At 45.0% G+C, this 23472-nt stretch overlaps 1 protein-coding gene across 1 annotated transcript in view; it reads left to right on the plus strand.

Annotated features, from left to right (window-relative positions):
- LOC110533888 (roundabout homolog 1) overlaps positions 1-23472 on the plus strand; it is a 145780-nt gene that overhangs the window by 30351 nt on the left and 91957 nt on the right. Inside the window, exon 2 of the mRNA XM_090186655.1 lies at positions 351-677. Coding sequence (XP_090042781.1) covers positions 351-677 — 327 coding nt within the window. The remainder of the gene's footprint in view (positions 1-350; positions 678-23472) is intronic.

Below are 23472 nucleotides of genomic sequence, written 5' to 3' on the forward strand. Positions count from 1 at the left end.
CCAAGACATTATTTATAAAAGCAATCTATTTGTATCTTTTTTTAACACTATCATTTGTTTACAAGCATTTGATAGCTGTAATTTTAGTTTATGGTTGATGCAGCTTGTTGGCCATTATTTGTCAATTAGCCAATGGTTTCAAAGCACGTGAACTTCACAACTGGTAATGACCACCTTCCCACTTGGTTATGAATGCAGCATTAGGTTCAGGGTGGATAAGGCTGAGGAATTAATTCATGTGACAGAGTGATGTTTGGGACATGACATGAGCTACTCATTGTGCTTGTGGCCAGGGATTGCTCCAACATACATGCACTGTACATCTCATGTCATATTTCCTCTTTTCTCAGGATCTCGTCTTCGTCAGGATGACTCCCCTCCCCGGATAGTGGAGCACCCTTCTGACCTCATTGTGTCCAAGGGGGAGCCAGCCACCCTCAACTGCAAGGCGGAGGGGCGTCCTGCCCCCACGGTGGAGTGGTACAAGGACGGGGAGCGTGTGGAGACGGACCGGGACAACCCCCGTTCCCACCGCATGCTGCTGCCCAGCGGCTCCCTCTTCTTCCTACGTATCGTCCACGGCCGACGCAGCAAGCCAGACGACGGCAGCTACGTGTGTGTGGCCCGTAACTACCTGGGCCAGGCCGTCAGCCATAACGCCTCACTGGAGGTAGCCAGTAAGTAATGCTCTCTGTCTGTCTCGGTGGTGGTGGTGGGTCAAAGCCGTGTGGGTTGTTGTATCAACTACTAGCAACAAGGTAGGCATGCTGACGATAGCTATTTGCTTTATATCAAAGGATGTAGATGGAATATGTAGATGTAAGTGATGGCTATCACTGCTTTATAACACTGAAGTCAGTGTTGTTAATAATTACAGAAATCAGTCATTCATTAGATGTCTGGATACGACAATCTCTTAAAGGAGAAGTTCACTCAAAATCCATAAAACTCCCAAGTGATTCCATACATTGAAACTAGATCAGTGGAGTTTGCCCCCCCCCCTCCTCCATGTAGTGATGTACTGAAACAGCTGAAAAATAGGTCACGTGACTCGTGATGTTGCTGGATGCAGGCCCCACTCTGCACGTTGCCAGTGAATTCATTATTCAGAAATCCACGATGTGTGGCCAAATTCATTGTTTTATTGAAAGTGTGTGGCCAAAAAAGCTATTTTTGTTAAAAGTACTCTTGGTTTTGAGTCAGGAAATGTGTACTTTTCCACTTAAAAGATTTGGCATTATTTTATGTAGCCGAATGCCACAGCAGCGGAGATATGCGCTCTCAGGAATCCCTTCTTCGTAGAAACTGCACATTATGCCCTTATTCACAGATGCGTGTTTTTTTGGGGTGGCGAAGTAAAGACAGCATTACACATTAGATATAAAAAATAAACAACAACCTAGAAATATGTCTAATGACAAAATATTTGCAAGTGAAGAAAAAGACTGCTGGAGGGGTGCCGATGGTGTCGTCAAACTGTATTTATTCAGACTAAGAATTGAGGCAAATTGAGCTTCAGGTGGCCTCTGCCCCTCTAGCCACTGAAGCCACAGCAAGATCTGGTAGCAGTAGCTCCCTAGGATCGACACAGACTGGTGGTGCAGTTGGGGCAATTGCGCTCCAATTCCACGAATGAGGAATGTTTGTGCTGCAGAGAATTCAAATAAGTGACTACAATTCTTACAGAAATCTGGGAACGTAATGATGATGAGAGCAGTTAGTCTGCTTTTGCGACCACAGAGATTTATCTGCCCACATCAACGGTCCTGAAAAAAATAAATGGTGACGCACCCCTGTTCCAGCTGGGCCAAATGGACAGTTATCTAACGAGTAAGTATCTAAACTTTTCTTTACTGAGTGATCGCTTATCATCAACCTCTATGAGCGGGACCGTTAGTGAGTTTATTTTTTCACATTAGCCCCAAACACTATTTAATCATCACAATGTTTTTGGTGTGACACAATGTGGGACCGAACACCAGCTTGCTCTTGCTGCCAACTCTTTATCCACTTTTTGTAACTAACTTTACCTGCGATATGCCTAACTCTTATCATCTTTTTCACCAGCTCCTTCTCTCGCCCCCAAAAAATGTAATCTGTGAGATCAAGCTCCGTGTAAGGGCACGTCTCTTAATCATGAATTTACTGGCAATGGAACAGAGCAAGGCCTGCATCCAGCAATGACACAAGTCATGTGAGAGAGAGAGAGAACTCCACTAAACTAGTTTCAATGTATGGAATCACTTGGTAGTTTCTGGATTTTGGGCAAACTTCTCCTTTAAAGGAGGATGTTCAAGGTCACCAACCACAGGACCAAATGAGCCCAGTCAAGAGCCTTGGACCAGAATAGACCGTGAAGTCATGTTCTCTGACAGTCTGATGGTGATGACAGGTCTAGCTCTCACTCACTCTCTCTCTCACTCTCTCTCTCTTTCGCTCTCTCTATCTTAGCCTTTGAAGAACACTGTGTTATGTCTTTGGGGGCAACTAAGGTGACTACAGCCCTGCCAGACAGAGAGACAGCTTGAAATGCCAAGGTTTTTATGAGGCTGCATCTGAGCCTGCATAGACTTTACCTGGAGACACTTCAATGACACTAATAACTCAACTGGCCCCTTACCGGACAGTTTGAACTATCTGCAGAGCATGGCAGTCTACCAACCTGCCTAGACAGTTTATTTAGGCTGTTTATCCTTTTATCATTGTTGTTTATTTTCTTCCCTCCTAACGCGGGGTCAAACAAGGTGAAACACTAGCTTGCACTGTTGTAAAGTCCTAATAGATATATTCTCTCTATAGTAAATGTGAAATACACTGATTAATACAAAACATTAAGAACACCTGCTCTGACCAGGAGAATCCAGGTGAGAGCTATGATCCCTTATTCATGTCACTTGTTAAATCCAATTCAGTCAGTGTAGATGAAGGGGAGGACACAGGTTAAAGAAGGATTTTTAAGCCTTCAATTGAGACATGGATTGTGTATGTGTGCCATTTAGAGGGTGAATGGGCCAGACACTAAATGTAAGTGCCTTTGAATGGGGTATGGAAGTAGGTGCCAGGCGTGCCGGTTTGTGTCAAGAACTGTAATGCTGCTTGGTTTTTCATGCTCAACAGTTTCCCGTGTGTATCAAGAATGGTCCACCACCCAAAGGACATCCAGCCAACTTGACACAACTGTGGGAAGCATTGTAGTCAACATGGGCCAGCTTCTCTGTGGAATGCTTACGACACCTTGTAGAGTCCATGCCCCCAATGAATTGAGGCTGTTCTGAGGGCAGAAATGTGGGGTGCAACTCAATATTAGGAAGGTGTTCCTAATGTTTTGTACACTCATTGTATGGTCTAATTAGCAGTAATTTTGGCGTTAAAATGATTTTCTATCTAGTTCGATCCTCTCTTCTGACTTCATAACTACCTGTACAACCCCAGGGAGAGAGAGCAGTGATCCTCTCTTCTGACTTCATAACTACCTGTACAACCCCAGGGAGAGAGAGCAGTGATCCTCTCTTCTGACTTCATAACTGCCTGTACAACCCCAGGGAGAGAGAGCAGTGATCCTCCTGGGTGTATTTCAGCCTTATTACCAACTCCCTTTCCAACATTGAAATAACAGCTTCATCTTACCATACTGCGTTAAGTGCTAGGCTTTCTTCTCTTATTAGTCCTTGCTTATGGGCGTGTAGTGATAATCCTTGTTTCAACCATTTCTGTCTGTCTCTAACAGGTAGGGAGGGCAAAGTCAGGGTTTAGCAAAATGTAAATCCATAGAATAGTCCTTTTGAGTAAGGATTGTTGACATACAGTTGTGGCCAAATATATTGACACCCGTGCACTTTTCTTTAATAACTCCCTATCTCTTATCAAATAAGTTACACAAATAAATAAATACATATTGGTCTCCACATCTTATTGGATTTCAACATTGCAGAACCAATTGCATTTTTGTAAATGTACGTTTACAATTTGAATTGAGAACATAGAGATGAAAGGCATGGACAACATTATTTTCACCCTGGAGCTAGTACTTGGTTGCGGAGTCTTTGGCCAAGAGAACTGCCAACACATGCTTCTTGTAGCCATCTTGTAGCCTTGTAGCCTTCTTGTAGCCATCTACTGTCAATTTGGCCTAGTCTTCAGCAGCAAACGCATCTAATGCTGATCTAATTTCATTCTGATCTAATCCAATTCTTCAATGTTTGAGGGGTGCCCGACTGCTGTTTCCAGCTCTCGCCTTCAGTTATGGGTGTGATTCAGATCTAGACTCTTCGCTGGCCACTCCAGAACACTCCGATGTTTCTTCTTGAACCATTCCAGGGTGCTTTTGATGCGTGTTTGGGTGACCCACAACCTTCACCAGAGATGCAGTTTTTGGACACTGGGTTGAACATCGCATTCCAAAACACCTTGATAATAGAGATTAATTTACATATTGGGATATTGTATCGTATCGTTTTTGACAATATCGCAACGTTTATTTGTGCGCTAGTTGGCTGTACCTGCACCAAAAGTCCAGTATTTATTTAGTCAAAGCTTGTTTTCCGTCTTCTTTTTAAATAGGGAGCCAATTTGTTTCACCACTTGTACTTCCAATTCTCATGTCTCTCTTTTCCCTCTGCAGCAGACACAGTATGGTGAGCAATATGTTTGGACCATGGAATCTCAATAAATCACAGATCACAGAATTGTAGGAATCGTGTGAATCGCAATACATATCGTATTGGCACTTAAGTGTCATGATAATATCGTATTGTGAGGTCCCAGGCAATTTCCAGCCCTACTTGATCATCTGCTGATGTTATGATGTCTTGAACACATTCAAGGCCCCCAGTAGCAGAGGCAGCAGAGCAACCCCACAGCAATATCAAACCTCCCCAATGTTTGATTGAAGGGAGGATGTTATTTTCTTTGAATGTTTCATTTGGTTGTTGGTAAACACAGGAAGACGCCGCTGCTGAAGGAGACTCAAGAAACCCTGATTGAACTTCTCGAAAAACCCACCTAAACAAGCCTTCATTCTGTGGAAAATGTTCTGTGGACTAATGAAACAAAATTAGAGCTCTTTGGCAACGTGTGCAAGGCATGATGTTTTGTTTTGGAGTCAAATATTCAACCCATTGTCCAAAAACCTATGGCAAGATCTGAAAACAGCAGTTGGTGGAGGGCATGCCTCAAACATTGAAGAAACATTGAAGAAGCATTTTGATGCTAAAAAGTGGGCCAAATTGCCAGTAGAAAGGTACAGCAAGCTTATTGATGGCTACAATAAGCATTTGTCTGCAGTTATCTTGGCCAAAGGCTGTGAAATCAAATACTAGCTCCGGGGTGCCAATCATTTTCTAAAATAAAATGGTCAACTTAAGTTTACAAAAATGTAATTGGTTGTGCAATGCTGAAAATCCAATAACAAGGTGTGGTGACAAAAAGTTTACTTGAATATTTATTTTAATAGCGTGACGTTTCAAAACTGCAAATTTTAGAGCGGCCATTTCAGCTCATGAAAAATGGGACAAAAACATATACAAATGTCAAATATATGTCAATGATCTTTCCTCCAAAGGACTATTCTATGGAGGGCTTCACATGTCAGGGCAGGCATAACCACTCATCTAGCGAATAGCTGGGTTGATGTGGTGCTGTAACAATGTTTATACAGTATGTAATGTTACAATGCTCTGTGATCAGCGCAGGGTTTGGACTGTGCCTGGCCTGGACATAGCTGTTGTTCACTGTTTCCAGACAGTGTAGTTTAGGACTCGTTTATGCTTAGTTTGTTAATGCACCAACTTGTTTTGTGGAAACTCTGCCAGAGTAATTCTACGTACTCTCTCAGATCTCTTGTTGAGGCTTATTTTTCCTCTTATTCTTAAACTGACCCAAGAACCAAGGTTATTCTGTGCATCTGAAAAAACACTATACAGTCCATGTTTTACAGCCACATAAAAAGACATACAATAAACTGTCAAATCCTACACTCAGGATGTCAGATAAAGTTCTCTGTTTTGGATGTTCTATTTCACAGAATATGTTTCTCTCACATGCAACATGAAATTCTCTCACACACGGATGCTTATACACACGCACTCCTACTCACGCACATTCACACTATGGCTATTGTCCCAGCCCTCCTGTTGAGTAAAAGGAATGTGTTTTTATCTAAGCTAATTTTGTAACGTCAGTGAATCCAGTTACACATTTATGCACATATTGGATCTTTGTACGAGGGGAGCGGTCAGGTGACCTGCTGTAGTTGCATGCGATCTTCCCATATAGACTGACACTGACCTAGTTCAATAGCTCTCTGTTACTCCTGTCTTCTAGGCCTCTGCTCTCCCTCTGTCCCCTTGCCCCCTGTCCCCACCCCCCAGCACCTAGGCCCCTGTCACGCCACCCTCCCCACTCATCTTCTCCTCCCTAGTTTAGCCACCACCTTTAACCTGATGCCTTAAAGGGAATGTTTTTTTGCATCATCATGATGATGTGGCCAGTGACACTTTGCTTCTTGAATGTCCAATATCTTGAAATCTTTTTTTTCTTTTGTCGATGATGAAAAAAAAAAATAGTATCTTTTTGGAGTGGGTTTTCTGTTTAAGTAGAGCCGCACCCGGCTCTCTGTGTCACTCTTTTCAAACCCCTTTCCAGTGAAGATCATTAGTTTACTTTGATTATTTGCCTTTGATTAACTTTTTTTACAGCATCATTCATTACTTCAGTCAGTCCCCCCGATGTATTCAGATCACTTCTTGCTGTGGGGTCCCCTCACAGTCAAGGGAAAAGGGTAGAGATCCCAGGAGAACATGCTCCCGTTAGGCTCCCACAGCGTGTCTCAGCATGTGTCCTGGGCCTCTCAGGGCTGAGCACGTCCTCCCTGTCCCAGAGCCGTATCCATAACAAGTCTTACTGAGGGGTCACGGGTAGGTTGGGACTGTCAGAGGGCCCAGGGGTACGGTTTTTGAGATGTGACAAATGCATAATATGCCATGACTTGTGGAAATGTGGTATCAATTCACACAAACATGTCTGCTTCACATCCCTATGGTAAAAACTCCAAAAAGGTTGGTGGACTTTTACTATAGGACCCACCTGCCATCCACAACAGCTGTGTGTGTGTGTGTTTGTGTGTCTAGTAGTGCACCAGTTTAGACTAAGGGTTTCTGTATTGCTAACAGGTGCCAGTGTTATTCTGTCAGAGTCTGCCCAGTGTGAGGGGTAAGCCCGTTGTGTTGCCCGTTAGACACGCTTTCACCCCATTGTCCCCCCGTGAGGACTTTGTCCGCCTGCATGTCCAAAATACACATCAACCAAAAGTGTGTTTTTTTTTATGGCCCTGGGGAGGGTGGTGGAATGAGCAGGGGCAGGGGGCAGAGGTTAGAGGTCAGGGGTGTCACAAAAGAACATTGTGACTTTCTTTTCATGCTTGGTGACTATAAAGGAGGGGAGGGGTGGTGAAGGGGACAAAGGCACTGATTCTGGCAGCAGGCAGGAAGGACAGAGAAGAGAGGGAAGCACTGATAACAGAGGACAGCAGAGATGGTGTGTTCCTCTCCTTCCTGGTGACAGGGATTAACGACAGTGGGCATGCCCTCACACTCCGTCCCTGCCTCAGTCACACTGGGTATCCATCTATCACCCAGCTACTTCCTGTGTCCGATCCGCTGACTCACTCTGAGGAGGTCTACTGCTGCCCAACACCAAACCTGTCTTTCTTTATGCTATTTGTCCACCTGGGGAGTTTATTTTGGGATGTTGAGGTTTAAAGTTGAGCTAGAACAGAGGGACAGCTTGTAGAATCTCAACTGAGTTATTTCCTACTGATTCAACTCAAAGGGGTCCAACTGACGCAGGGGTCATCCACGGGTCATTTCAGGGTCCAGGGGTCTCCCATATGCGGTGGAACAGAGCCCCCTCTGTCTGATACTCCTGAGTTTGGGCTGTAAGAGAGTCAACATGTGTTAGCCTAATGTGGTCTAAATCATATAACATTTTATTTGTCACATGTGCCAAATACAACAGGTGTTGACTTTACCATGAAATGCTTACTTCCCAACAATGCAGAATTAAAAAGTAAGAAAAAAAAGGAAATAGTAACACAATGAAATAGCAATAACAAAGTTATATACATGAGTACTGGTACCGAGTCAATGTGCAGGGGTACGAAGTAGTTGAGGTAATACAGTATCTACAGTTGAAGTCGGAAGTTTACATGCACTTAGGTTGGAGTCATTAAAACACGTTTTTCAACCACTCCACAAATTTCTTCTTAACAAACTATAGTTTTGGCAAGATGGGTAGGACTTTTCTATTCTATCTACTTTTTGCATGACACAAGTAATCTTTACAACAATTGTTTACAGACAGATAATGTCACTTATAATTCACTATCACAATTCCAGTGGGTCAGAAGTTTACATACACTAAATTGACTGTGCCTTTAAACAGCTTGGGAAATTCCAGAAAATTATGTCATGGCTTTAGAAGCTTCTGATTGAGTCATTTGAGTCAATTGTAGGTGTACCTGTGGATGTATTTCAAGGTCTACCTTCAAACTCAGTGCCTCTTTGCTTGACATCATGGGAAAATCAACAGAAATCAGCCAAGACCTCTAGTTCGTCCTTGGGAGCAATTTCCAAACGCCTGAAGGTACCACGTTCATCTGTACAAACAATAGTCCGCAAGTATAAACTCCATGGGACCACGCAGCCATCATACCGCTCAGGAAGGAGATGCGTTCTGTCTCCTAGAGATTAACGTACTTTGGTGCGAAAAGTGCAAATCAATCCTAGAACAACAGCAAAGGACCTTGTGAAGATGCTGGAGGAAACAGGTACAAAAGTATCTATATCCACAGTAAAACGAGTAGTATAGTATCGACATAACCTGAAAGGCCTCTCAGCAAGGAAGAAGCCACGGCTCCAAAACCGCCATAAAAAAGCCAGACTACGGTTTGCAACTGCACATAGGGACAAAGATTGTACATTTTGGAGAAATGTCCTCTGGTCTGATGAAACAAAAATAGAACTGTTTGGCCATAATGATCATCGTTATGTTTGGAGGAAAAAAGGGGGAGGTTTGCAAGCTGAAGAACACCATCCCAACCATGATGCACGGGGGTGGCAACATCATGTTGTGGGGGTGCTTTACTGCAAGAGGGTCTGGTGCACTTCACAAAATAGATGGCATCATGAGGCAGGAAAATTACGTGGCTATATTGAAGCAACATCTCAAGACATCAGTCAGGAAGTTAAAGCTTGGTCGCAAATGGGTCTTCCAAATGGACAATGACCCCAAGCATATTTCTTCCAAAGTTGTGGCAAAATGGCTTAAGGACAAGAAAGTCAAGGTATTGGAGTGGCCATCGCTTAGCCCTGACCACAATCCTATATAACATTTGTGGGCAGAATTGAAAAAGCATGTGCGAGCAAGGAGGCCTACAAACCTGACTCAGTTGCACCAGCTCTGTCTGGGGGAATGTGAAAAAATTCACCCAACTTATTGTGGGAAGCTTTTGGAAGGCTACCTGAAACATTTGACCCAAGTTAAACAATTTAAAGGCAATGCTACCAAATACTAATTTAGTGTATGTAAACTTCTGACCCACTGGGAATGTGATGAAATAAATAAAAGCTGAAATAAATCATTCTCTCTACTATTATTCTGACATTTCACATTCTTAAAATAAAGTGGTGATCCTAACTGACCTAAGACAGGGAATTGTTATGAGGATTAAATGTCAGGAATTGTGAAAAAGGTGTATGTAAACTTTCGACTTCAACTACATGTGGGTAGGGGAAAAATTGACTAGACAATCAGGATATATGATTAACAGAGTAGCAGCAGAGTATGTGAAGAGTGTGAAAGTGTAAGGACCGACGCCGGAGATGAGAAGCAGGTAAGGGGGGGTCAACATTTAATAGGAACAGACATGGAACAAACAAGCAACATCGTCAGCACCGGGTAACGTAAGGACAGACGACCATCAATGCAGCAGCGGGGAACAGAGATGGGGAACTGAACAATATAGTGGAGGTAATAAACAGGTGATTGAGTCCAGGTGAGTCCAATAATACATTGATGTGCGTAATGGGGAAAGGCAGGTGTGCGTACTGATGGTGGCAGGAGTGCGTAATGCTGGGGAGCCTGGCACCTTCGAGTGCCAGGGAGGGGGAGCGGGAGCAGGCACAAGCGTGACAGAAAGTATGTGTGTGTGTGTGTGTGTGTGTTGAAGTGTCAGTGTAGTATATGTGAGTGTGTGGGTAGAATCCATTGAGTGTTCATAGAGCCAGTGCAAGAGAGTCAGAACTAAAAAAAGGGGCAGCATTGCAAATAGTCCAGGTGGCCATTTGATTAAATGTTCAGCAGTCTTATGGCTTTGGGGTAGAAGCTGTTCAGGAGCCTTTTGGTCCCAGACTTGGCGCTCCGGTAAGCGCTTGCCATGTGGTAGCAGAGAGAACAGTCCATGACTTGGGTGGTTGGAGTTTGATGTACTGGGCGGTATGCACTACCCTCTGTAGCGCCTTATGGTCGGATGCCAAGCAGTTGCCATAACAAGCGGTGATGCAGCCAGTCAAGGTGCTCTCAATGGTGCAGCTGTAGCACTTGGTGATGATCTGAGGGCCCATGTCAGTGAAATGCTTACTTTTGAGCCCCTAACCGACAATGCAGTTTTAAAAAATACGGATAAGAATAAGAAATAAAAGTAACGTAATTAAAGAGCAGCAGTAAAATAACAATAGCGAGACGATATACAGAGTCAATGTGAGTTCGGTCAGTTGAGGTAATATGTACAGGAAGGTAGAGTTATTAAAGTGACTATGCATAGATGATAACAACAGAGAGTAGCAGCGGTGTAAAGGGGGAGAGGAGCGAGGGGGAGGGGCAATGCAAATAGTCTGGGTAGCCATTTGATTAGGTGTTCAGGAGTCCTATGGCTTGGGGGTAGAAGATGTTTAAAAGCCTCTTGGACCTAGACTTGGCGCTCTGGAACCACTTGCCGTGCAGTAGCAGAGAAAACAGTCTATGACTAGGGTGGCTGGAGTCTTTGACAATTTTAGGGCCTTCCTCTGACACCGTCTGGTATAGAGGTCCTGGATGGCAGGAAGCTTGGCCCCAGTGATGTACTGGGCCGTTCGCACTACCCTCTGTAGTGCCTTGCGGTCGGAGGCTGAGCAGTTGCCATACCAGGCAGTGATGCAACCAGTCAGGATGCTCTCGATGGTGCAGCTGTAGAACCTTTTGAGGATCTGAGGACCCATGCCAAAACTTTTCAGTCTCCCTCGGGGGAATAGGCTTTGTCGTGCCCCCTTCACGACTGTCTCGGTGTGCTTTAGTTTGTTGGTGATATGGACACCAAGGAATTTAGAGGTCTCAACCTGCTCCACTGCAGCCCTGTCGATGTTATTGGGGGTGTGCGTTGTCCTCTTTTTCCTGTAGTCCACAATCATCTCTTTTGTCTTGAGTATGTTGAGGGAGAGGTTGTTGTCCTGGCACGACACGGCCAGGTCTCTGACCTCTTCCCTTTAGGCTGTCTCGTCGTTGTCGGTGATCAGGCCTACCACTGTTGTGTCATCGGCAAACTTAATGATTGTGTTAGAGTCATGCCTGGCTGTGCAGTCATGAGTGAGCAGTCATGAGTGAGCAGGGAGTACAGGAGGGAACTGAGCACACGCCCCTGTGTTGAGGATCAGCATGGCGGATGTGTTGTTACCTACCCTTACCACCTGGGGGCAGTCTGTCAGGAAGTCCAGGATCCAGTTGCAGAGGGAGGTGTTTAGTCCCAGGGTCCTTGGCTTATTGATGAACTTTGAGGGCACTATGGTGTTGAATGCTGAGCTGTAGTCAATGAATAGCATTCTCACATAGGTGTTCATTTTGTCCATCTGTGAAAGAGCACTGTGGAGTGCAATAGAGATTGCATCATCTGTGGATATGTTGGGGCGGTATGCAAATTGGAGTGGGTCTAGGGTTCCTGGGATAGTGGTGTTTGCGAGCCATGCCCAGCCTTTCAAAGCACTTCATGGCTACAGACATGAGTGCTACAGGTCGGTAGTCATTTAGGCAGTTTACCTTAGTGTTTCTGGGCACAGGCACTATGGTGGTCTGCTTAAAATATGTTGATATTACAGACTCGAGCAGGGAGAGGTTGAAAATGTCTGTTAAGACACTTGCCAGTTGGTCAGCGCATACTCACAGTACATGTCCTGGTAATCCGTCTGGCCCTGCGGCATTGTGAATGTTGACCTGTTTAAAAGTCTTACTCACATCAGCTGTGGAGAGCGTGATCACACAGTCTTCCAGAACAGCTGGTGCGCTCATGCATGTTTCAGGGTTTTTTGCCTCGAAACGAGCATAGAAGTAGTTTAGCTCGTCTGGTAGCCTCGTGTCACTGGGCAGTTCTCGGCTGTGCTTCCTTTTGTAGTCTAATGGTTTGCAAGCCCTGCCACATCCGACGAGTGTCAGAGCCGGTGTAGTACGACTCGTGCCTGTTTGATGGTTTGTTTGAGGGCATAGCGGGATTTGTTATAAGCGTACGGGTTAGTGTCCCACTCTTTGAAAGCAACAGCTCTAGCCTTTAGCACAGTGCAGATGTTGCCTGTAATCTATGGCTTGTGGTTGGAGTATGTCACTGTGGGGATGATGCACTTATTGATGAAGCCAATGACTGATGTGGTGTACTCCTCAATGCCATCGGAGGAATCCCGGAACATATTCCAGTCTATTCTAGCAAAACAGTCCTGTAGATTAGCATCTGCTTCATCTGATCACTTTTTTATTGATCTAGTCACAGGGGCTTCCTGCTTTAATGTTTGGTCAGATTTGCCAAATGGAGGGTGGGGGAGAGCTTTGTATGCGTGTCTGTGTGTGGAGTAAAGGTGGTCCAGAGGTTTTTCCCCATCTGGTTGCACATTCAACATGCTGATAGAAATTTGGTAAAACAGATTTAACCTTTCTAGCGCAGGGGGGTTCCGCCTCGACAACATACCGCTGAAAAGGCAGGGCAGGGCGCGAAATTCAACAATATTTTTTAGAAATATGTAACTTTCACACATTAATAAGTCCAATACAGAAAATGAAAGATAAACATCTTGTTAATCTACCCATTGTGTCCGATTTCAAAAATGCTTTACAGCACAACATGTTAGATCACCGCCAAGTCAAAAAACAGCCATTTTTCCAGCCAAAGATAGCAGAAATATAGATAAAACTAATCACTAACCTTTGATGATCTTCATCAGATGACACTCATAGGACACCATGTTACACAATACATGTATGTTTTGTTTGATAATGTGCATATTTATATCCAAAAATGTCAGTTTACATTGGCGCCTTACATGCAGTAATGTTTTGGTTCCAAAGCATCCGGTGATTTTGCAGAAATACTCATAATAAACATTGATAAAAGATACTAGTGTTATTCACAGAATTAAAGATACCGGTTGCATTAAGGAGAAGTCTGTGTCAGATTTCAAAAAAACTTTACGGAAAAAGCATAATCTGAGAACTGCGCTCAGAACCCAAAACAGCCAGAGAAAATATCCTCCATTTTGGAATCAACAAAGTTAGAAACAACACCATAAATATTCCCTTACCTTTGATGATCTTCATCAGAAGTCACTCCCAGGAAACCCAGTTTGACAATAAATGACTGATTTGTTCCATAAAGTTTCATAATTTATGTCCAAATAGCCACTTGTTGTTAGCGTGTTCAGCCCAGTAATCCATCTTCATAAGGTGCAGTCACTTCATCCAGACAAAAACTCGAAAAGTTCTATTACAGTCCTTTAGAAACATGTCAAACGATGTATGGAATCAATCGTTAGGATGTTTTTAACATAAAACATCAATAATGTTCCAACCTGAGAATTCCTTTGTCTTCAGAGAAGCACTGGAACGAGAGGTAACTCTGTCGGGAGAGCGCGTCATGAGACCAAGGCTCTCTGCCAGACAACTGACTGTTCTCATGAGCCCCTCCTTCATAGTATAATCCTCATTCAAGTTTCAAAAGACGGTTGACATCTAGTGGAAGCCCTAGGAAGTGCAACCTCATCAAGCTTTAAAAAACTACAAACCTCAGATGTCCCACTTCCTGGTTGGATTTTTCTCATGTTTTCACCTGCCATATGAGTTCTGTTATACTCACATATATCATTCAAACAGTTTTGAAAACTCCAGAGTATTTTCTATCCAATACTAATAATAATATGCATATATTAGCATCTGGGACAGAGTAGGAGGCAGTTCACTTTTGGCACGCTATTCATCCAAAAATGAAAATGCTGCCCCCTATCCCAAAAAGGTTAAGTTTCCCTGCTTTAAAGTCCCTGGCTACTAGGAGCACTGCCTCTGGGTGAGTGTTTTCTTGTTTGCTTATGGCAGAATGCAGCTCATTCAATGTTGTCTTAGTGCGGCCGTCGAAAGAACTAGACCAAAGCGCAGTGTGGTGAGCGTACGTATTCCTTTTATTTAGGATGACGCCGACAAAAACAATGAACAATACAAAACAACCGTGAAGCTTAAGGTCAATGTGCCACAAACAAAGTTAACTTCCCACAAAGAAAGGAGGGAAAGGGCTACCTAAGTATGGTTCCCAATCAGAGACAACGATAGACAGCTGTCCCTGATTGAGAACCATACCCGGCCAAAACATAGAAATACAAAATCATAGAAAACAAAAACATAGAATGCCCATCCAAATCACACGCTGACCAAACCAAATAGAGACATAAAAGGCTCTCTAAGGTCAGGGTGTGACAGCCAGCTGTATGTTGATAGTGTCGTCAATCAGCCACGACTCTGTGAAGCATAAGATATTACAGTTTTGAATGTCCCGTTGGTAGTTTAATCTTACACGTAGGTCATCTATTTTATTGTCCTAAGATTGCACGTTTGCTAGCAGAATGGAAGGAAGTGGGGTTTTATTCGGTCGCTTACGAATTCTCAGAAGGCAGCCCGCCCCTTTTTCTCCGCCTCCTCTTCACGCAAATCACGGGGATCTGGGCCTGTTACAAAGAAAGCAGTATGTCGTTCGTGTCGGGCTCATCAGACTCGTTAGAGGAAAAAGAGGATTCTGCTAGTCCGTGGTGAGTAATCACAGTCCTGATGTCCAGAAGTTACTTTCATTCATAAGAGACAATAGCGGCAACATTATGTACAAAAAATGAGAGAGAGAGAATGCTGTAATGGGAGAGGGAGATATGTATGTATAAAAGGTGTCAGAGAGGGAGACATGGTTGAAGTCAGACTATGGGAGTGATGACGACATAGAGAGTGAAGGGAGCAGGAGACGAGTGACAGAGATGTAGAGAAACAAGAAGTGCTGGCTCCGTTCTCTGTCCTTCATGGTGAAGAATTGAGACTTGTTCTTTTGGGGACGCAGAGCTGAAGTGACAGAGCAGAGACAGTGACAGATGAAGTGTGTACTGGAGCCTGAAGCGTGACCAAGGGGCTGGGATACTGCCTGGTAAGCAGAAACACACACAGGGTCAGACTAGCGGAGCCATGCTGGAACTGAAGGGAGGAGGAAAAAGAGAGAAAAACATCTATAACCTAGTTCCCATCCAATAAATGTCAGGCAGGACACTCAGCATATTCCTCTGCCTGCAGGGAGCCAGAGGACCCTGGGAAATGAACATGTGTCCCATTGACCTCAGTTGATTCAATCATGGAGCTTTTTATTGAGGTGAAGGGAAAGTCATGGACAGTGTTCACTTAAGGTTATTGGGCAGAAGAGTCCATTTTAGAGCCGCCATATGAGGACAAATAAATGATGTTCTAGACCTAATTGGACAGTGTGCCATTTGAGAGATGGTTAGGCTTGCGGCAGGGTTTAAAGTTTAACCACAAAGCGTCAGGTTTCCCTCTATGGATGAGGAAATGAGTCACTTAGACCCATACATACCCACAGTCTTACATGATACACGTGTGTGTGTGTGTATACTGTATATACATGTGTGTATGTGATGTAAGTGTGTGTTTGCTGTTCCTTATCCGATGGCTCCATGGACACTAGATGAGATATCAAACCTGATGGGGCTGTATGATGGGGTCCTTTCTGATGGACACAGAAGGAAGACTGGTCCGGCAGTCAGATATGTAGATACTGGACCTCTCTTTGTCCCAGTCAGACATGTATATACTGGACCTCTCTTTGTCCCAGTCAGACATGTATATACTGGACCTCTCTTTGTCCCAGTCAGACATGTATATACTGGACCTCTCTTTGTCCCAGTCAGACATGTATATACTGGACCTCTCTTTGTCCCAGTCAGACATGTATATACTGGACATCTCTTTGTCCCAGTCAGACCTTTTTCTTCCTCGCCCTCTCTCTTTCTGGAGAGGGAGTGTTGGTGAAACAAGAGCTGTGTGTAACCCAACACTGCCTGTTGATACACAACACCACATCCAAAGAAAGACACTGGGCTTTGATGGGCAGGGACATGAGTTTTCCTAAAAGGATGAGATTGCTAGTGGAGGGGGGGAGAGGGGGAGAGAGGGAGAGAGGGAGAGAGGGAGAGAGAGAGGGAGAGATCCCCTTGATGTGGATCTGAGGATATGTGTCATGTCAGGCTGGGTGATTGACAGATGGAGGAAGGACACCCTTCCACCTCTCTCTCTCTCTGTTTTTCTGTGTACTCCTCTTTGATTGTAATCTCTGAAGAGGGGTTGTATCGAGAGGAAAGGGGAGGAGGTCAGACTCACTCCATCTGTCTGTCCCACTCCATTAACTAATGGCTCCCCACTTCAAATGTCTGTCACTGTCACCAACGGCAACACCACTGCAACCTGACCACCAATCTCAGCCATTTTGCAAGCAGTATATTCATCCAACAGATTACAATAGAATAGCATGGTACTGTAATAAATAAACAGTTTGAATATTTTCTGGAGGTCGGTTGTATTTCTCAGCCATGGCTCTACATTTATATTTGATTTATTTAGCAGACGCTCTTACAGGAGCAGACTTTTCACCTAGTTGGCCTTTTGGTTACTGGCACAACAATCTTAACCACTAGACTACAGTACCTGCTGCCCCTATGTTCACTATGTTGATGTGAAGTGTTATTCCCTGTGGTGTGTGTTTGTGGATGTGGAGACACTGCCAACAAGATGATTGTAAGTGCTCTCCAGTCTCCACTCACAGCCACTAAGGTGGATAAATAACAGTGTTTATTTTCATTAACTTGGGGCAGTTTGCCTGAGGTATGCGACCTCTATGTTTCCTGTACAGTTTCCCACTACCCTCCTCTCCCATTAGTCCAGTCTTCCGATGTTTGGATCAATCCCAGAACACCTTCATTAACATATATAACATAAACGGAGACGGATGGTTTGTGTGTGTCTGCGCTGAAACACACTGTCTAAATACATTCCTTTATATTCCCATATGCTCAGCGTTTCCATTGAGCGGAGAGGAGGCCGACTCATATCAAAGCGCCAACAGGGAAAGGGTGTTGGCCATGGAGCCAGGCAGGGGGGAGAGGAAGTAGAGTCTCTCTGAGAGGTGGCCATGTGGCTCTGGGCTGTGTGGCCCAGTGGCTGAAGGCTCAGAGCTGTTAGTCCTCATCTCACTGTGTTGTGTGTTTGCTTTTCTTCCTCTTGGCTAATGGCTTGTGTTTCTCTGACTTTCTATGGCTTGTGTGTGTTGAAATGAACGAAATGACAGCTGCTAGTTTGCAAGGAAGGAAGAACACGCCAAATGTATGTTTTCAGAAGAAGAAAAAAAATCACCACTCATTCATACATTAGTTGTTGTTTTAGAGTGAATGTTAGGATGATCTAACAGCTGGGCGATATGGGCCAAAATCCAAATCACGATAAAATGACTTATCAGGATAAATCGAGCAATAATTATTTTATTTTTCATTTGACTTATTTTACTTTTATTATTACCTAGTGTAACTATGTACCCTGAGAGTCAGGAAGCACGTTCAGGGAGTGAATACATGTAATAAACAAACATGGAACACAAACAGCGCACCGACATAAAACAGGAACAGTGACGACTGGGGAAGAACCCAAAGGGAGTGACATAATCAAGGAGGTGATGGAGGAGGTGATGGAGTCCAGGTGAGTGTCATTATGCACATAACACTGGTGACAGGTGTGTGCCCTAACGAGCAGCCTGGTGACCTAGAGGCTGGAGAGGGAGCACATGTGACACCTCGGCTACATTCACATTTATCTTCACATTCAAACTTCACATTTTTCTGGTATAGGCAACTTATCGTTATGAACAATATCAGTAAAATGTCCTCAGTAAATGGTTGGTTCGTCGTGTTGATCATGTTTGGTTTATCTTCCCAGTTCTAGATGATTGGTATATAGCCCACTGCTCACTGCCCAGCGCTACTGATATCATATAGAAGCACAGGAGATGGGCTGTGGGGTCTCTGGGAGGATGGAGATACACACACACACACACACACACACACACACACACACACACACACACACACACACACACAACCCCAGAGTGATGGGGGAGAATCTACTGAGTAGCAGAGATGCTTTTAGATGGTCTATTTCCTGTCCTCCTCTTCCTCTCTACTGTTGCTGTGTCTCTCTTCTTCTGATGATAAATGGGCAGGCTTTGTGAATAGTCAATTAGCAGCACTGTGGTGGGGGAGGGGGGGAGTACTACATTAGGAGTACAGAGCATACTTCTTTCAATGCGTATGGCTGAATGTGTTTTTTCTCCCTTGTCTTGTTTTTTGTGCCTAAATTCGGAGAATAAATTGCTGACGAGGAGAGAATGGAAGGCCACAGGGGAACGGGTGGAAGGAGAAGACCAGGCTGGTGCTCTCTCTCTCTCTGTGTGTGTGTGTGTGTGTGTGTGTGTGTGTGTAGCTTCTAAACCATTATGCGTGTCATGCTTGCAGATTGGTGTCAGAGTGTGTTCTCTGGTGCCTTTGAGAGATAGAAATACTGTCACATTCAATAGCCCTTTCCGAACATATAGCGAGAAAACTAACACCAAAATAACTTGGCTTGACTCCTGCTCTCAGCTGGTGAGAATGGCAGAATGGGATTGGCTTAACAGGTTGGCCGTGCCGTGCGCTGTGCATCTGGGGCCCCCTTAGCAGATGTATAATGCTGGCTAAACCTCCATCCCTTAGCATGTTCTCCTTATGTCCACAAACCCCAGAAGACTTCTCTACTTTCACATTTAATGAAGGAATGGTAGAAGCAAAAATCCCTTCCTGGCTCTCAGCTTGTGGCCCCTCGATCCATCACAGAGGCTAATGTATTCAGCTCTAATTGTTATCTCTGAGACAGTCTTAATCCTGGACCCGCTGCTCCTGTCACCAAACCTTATTTATGTCCAACGCATTGTCCCCCTTCTTTTTTTTTTTTTTTGCTAAATTGCAATTTTTCTACCCACTGTCGTCGCCTCTTCCTCTCCTCTCTCCTTTCTCCTCCCCCTTAATTCCTTCCCTGAATAGTGTGCTAGCAAAACCCTGTCGCCTAGAGATGGCATGACAAGCTCACAGGAGAAGGACAGACAGATATGGGGAGAGAAGGGTGGGAGGGAGGGTAAGGTGGGTGAAAGAGAGGGGTGGACAAAGAGAGAGAGATGCAGGCTGCAGCAGCAGGCAGCGGTCTGGTCAGTGTTATCAGTGCAGGCAGAAAGCTGGAGCCTGAGGTCCTGATAGGTAAGGTATCCCAGCCTGGGAAGGCCCATAGCACAAAGAGCCACTGTAAGCCACAGTGATACGGGCCGGGTGTGTCTCTCCTTCCCCATTCCACTGGAGCCTGCTCTACAGATTAGACCTGAGGAAAGGAAAGAACATAGTCACTGTTGCAAATTCACTCTGTTCACCTACTGCATGATGCTGTAAAATAATGGCATACAAAAACATCAGAGAAAAATAACAAACACAAATGACTCTATTTACTGAGGGAAAACTCGGATCCCTCTGTATCCTTCATGGCCTACACTTCACGTGTCCCCATAGGAGAACCCTTTTTGGTTTCATGTAAAACACTTTTTGGGTTCAGGTAGAACCAACTTGGTTTCCATGTAAACCCTCTGTGGAAAACGTTCTACATGAAACCCAAAACGGTTCTACTGTGGGGACAGGCGAGGAACCCTTTTAGGTTCTAGATAGCACCTTTTGTTCTTCGAGTGTCTACTGGGTGAGAGTCAAGCACAGACAAGCAGGCAAACAGAATCTGATCAAATACAGCCAGCTATCAAACGCTCCAATATTCACTCAGGCTGTGGGCTTTTGCACTGCACACAAATCAGAGCAGAACATCTGTGTGTGTATGTATGTGTGTGTGTGTGTTCACCTGCTCCAGATTAGTCACAGTTTCATAGGAGTGTGACTAGAGGCTGTTACAGGGGAAAGCCTGCTTGTGTACAGACTGGGCCTGCTGTGAATGTGATGAGCTATTTCTGAACCCAAATAAAGTTGACTGGATTTGTCAATGCGCTACTGGAGTAAACATATGGAGAACACAGTGGGAGTTACTGACACACCGATACTGCTCTGGTGTTTGCATGGGTAAATAACTAAACCTAGTTTACCTGGTTGATGGGATGGCATGCAGGAATTTCAGTCAGACGGAATGCTATGAGCATCCACCTATCTCTGTTTCTTTCAGCATGGTCATCCTACCCCCCCCCCCCCCCCCCCCCCCCCCCCCCCCGTGTCATCTCCCAGGGCGGCCCAGCGGCTGGGGGTACTGTTTGATCAGGTGTTTATGTTTCTGCCTGATTTATGGGTGTGGAGGTCAGATAAGAGCCTGCCAGGCAAGCACGCTGTGGTGCTGTCTGTCAGGCAGCCTGAGAGAAATGGCCTGGCCTTGTGTTTGCTGAGGTGTTAGTCATATCCATCCACTATCTGTCACTGCCCCTAGTCCACACACAGCATGGCCCCTCACCTACACACCAGACTCAACCGTCAACACCACCCCACTGTGAACCACTCCCCTTATCACTGGACAGGGTCAACACTATCTCCCTGGGGGTCAAAGGTCATCTGGCCTCCCCTCTGTCATGGTCATTCCCATATGAACTCAACTATCAGCCGCCAGAGCTTTTTATGTGCTCGGTGGCAGTCAGTGCTTGTCCTTGTGCACATTTATTATCTGTATGTACTTTCTTTGCTATTATCTTTCTCTGTAAATATTGCTTAAAAAGAGTTGGAAGTTCCAGAGACCTGATGCTCTGCCCGAGCGGCTCAACTATGACATGTTAACGTCTATTGCACACTAACATGGTTGATCTCTGTGTAAACCCAGGCAGGAGATTCAAGCACGGAATATCTGATCACAACCCCACGTCATAAAAGGATGGAAAAGGCAGTGCATTTTGAGGTGAAGTGGAGACACTTTCAGTGTTTCCCATTGTGGTGCAGAAGCAGCACTGCCAGTGTGTATCAGTCTGTGATTAAAATGCAAACCTACCAGGCCGTCATTAAGTTAATCAAAGCGCTTGTGGGATCCAGGCCAGACGGCCAATTAAATACTTACCATGCCATATCAAACCACACACACCAGGCAGACACCTACATTACCGAGGAATTCAACCCAGTGTTTTCCCTTTGCAGCTTTTTAGAGAGAGAAAAAAACAAGACTTTTAAGCCGTCAAGCCCATCGAGAGTGATCCCCTCACTACTTGACAGTCATTGATGTGGGTGTTGTTAGCTTAGGAAAGTGGAATGCTGCCACTCAATAGGCACTAATGCTGCAGAACTATTATACTAGAGCCGCTAATGGTAAGGACTCAAAAGCCGCTTTGGGCGTATGCTTTTGTCGATTCCGCACCTCACCATTCACCTTAACCTCAACTAATGCCAGCACTCGGCAATTAAACAGTCCGAGCGATTCAAATAAACCAAAGTACTTCAAAGGAACAAATGTTTTTTCACCGTTCTTCATGAGAGGATGAAATATTGTAACCCGTCTCTCCCAGTCCCAGGTGTTGATCACGGGTCACTGAGGTCCAGATCCCTTCATCTCCCATAAGTCCCAGATCTATTGTAAGTCCTGCTGGAATCCCATGTGGACCCAGTGGAGCCACGGAGCCATGCAGGCTTTTGAGTGATAGATGTCAGATGGAGAGATTGGAGAGGGATAGAATGACGGACCTCTTAGGCTCCTAGCTGTGTGTACATTGGCCAGGGCAGCAGATGGCGGTAGGGTGAATTCCAACAGCGGTCTTGTCTAAGTCAGCCTCCAGCCTCACCTCTCTGGATCAGGAAGGGACTAGTCAGGAGAAGTGGCAGGAGAGAGGGCAGGCCTGTCACTCTCAGACCGCTCTCTGTTAGCGTAAGTAGGAAACCATGAATGGGTTAAAACACATTTCAATCCACTGAAGAGAATTTCCCCAGGAAGAGAGGGAGGGAGGGAGAGCATGATAGAGACTGTGGCGTGTGTATTAGGAAACTATGACAGTATTGCATGGGGGCAGGTGAGAGGCATTTCATTGGAGATATACTATAATGTCCCCACCTCCTGTAAGACACACAAAGAGAGCAGCTGCAGTTACCTTGGTGCCGAGGGAAAAACAGGACAATTCCTTCATATTGTTTCCAATGTTAGTCCACTGAGACCAAACATTCTGGCATCTCCTCCAACAGGGTGTAGACTAGTGATTTATAACTTACAGTGGGCCGGGTGGAGAGAGAGAGAGAGGGGAGAGGGAGAAGAGGGGGAGCAAGGAGGGCTGTCAGAGGAAACCTAGCTGGATAATTAGAGGCAGCATTCCCTCATTCTTTTGTTCCTGCTGTTTCTTTTATTGTGTGTGTGTGTGTGTGGAGATGAATAGTTCTAAGGCACTACCAAACCCATTCTGACTGCTGCCAGTTCTCTCTGCGTTCTCTCTCTTCTCCGTTCTCTCCACCTCCTCCTCTACCAGGCTGTGTGGAGGGAGCATCCCTTCATCTCCTCCCATAGGAACACTTTGTTGTGTTTAGGAAGGCTGCTTCTGTTCGGAACTCTTGCTGTTGTTGTTGATTCACCAAGCCTGCTAATTGAAAGCCTTGGCAACCAGGTAATGGCAACTTCCAGGAAGAGCACAAAGAGGTCTAAAATCATCACCATTATAATACTCAGATGACTTCTCTGAAACACTCAGACACACACACACACACGCTCGCATAGGCCTACACACAGACAGACACACACATGTTCACATTTCTTTATGGTTTATGGTGTGGTAGATGTCTACTCCCTAGTGAGATGAGAGCGGAGTGGTGGTGAAACTGAGAGGGTTGTGTGTGTGTGTGTGTGTGTGTGTGTGTGTGTGTGTGTGTGTGTGAGAGAGTGTGTGTCTGAGCGTGTGTCTGTGTGTAAAGAAAAGAGAAGGGGATAGAGAGAAAGAGAGAGGGCGCGGTAGAGAGAGTGTTGACAGTAGTAATAATTCATATTCACAGTCTTTGTGTTTTCCCAGCAGCCACAGTCTGTCTCTTTCTCCAGCCCTAACACGGCCGCTCCTCCCAAATTTGAATCCTCCCTTGCCTC

Source organism: Oncorhynchus mykiss, chromosome 10 (assembly GCF_057628025.1).
Source record: "Oncorhynchus mykiss isolate SJ-2025 chromosome 10, ASM5762802v1, whole genome shotgun sequence".
NCBI lineage: Eukaryota > Metazoa > Chordata > Actinopteri > Salmoniformes > Salmonidae > Oncorhynchus > Oncorhynchus mykiss.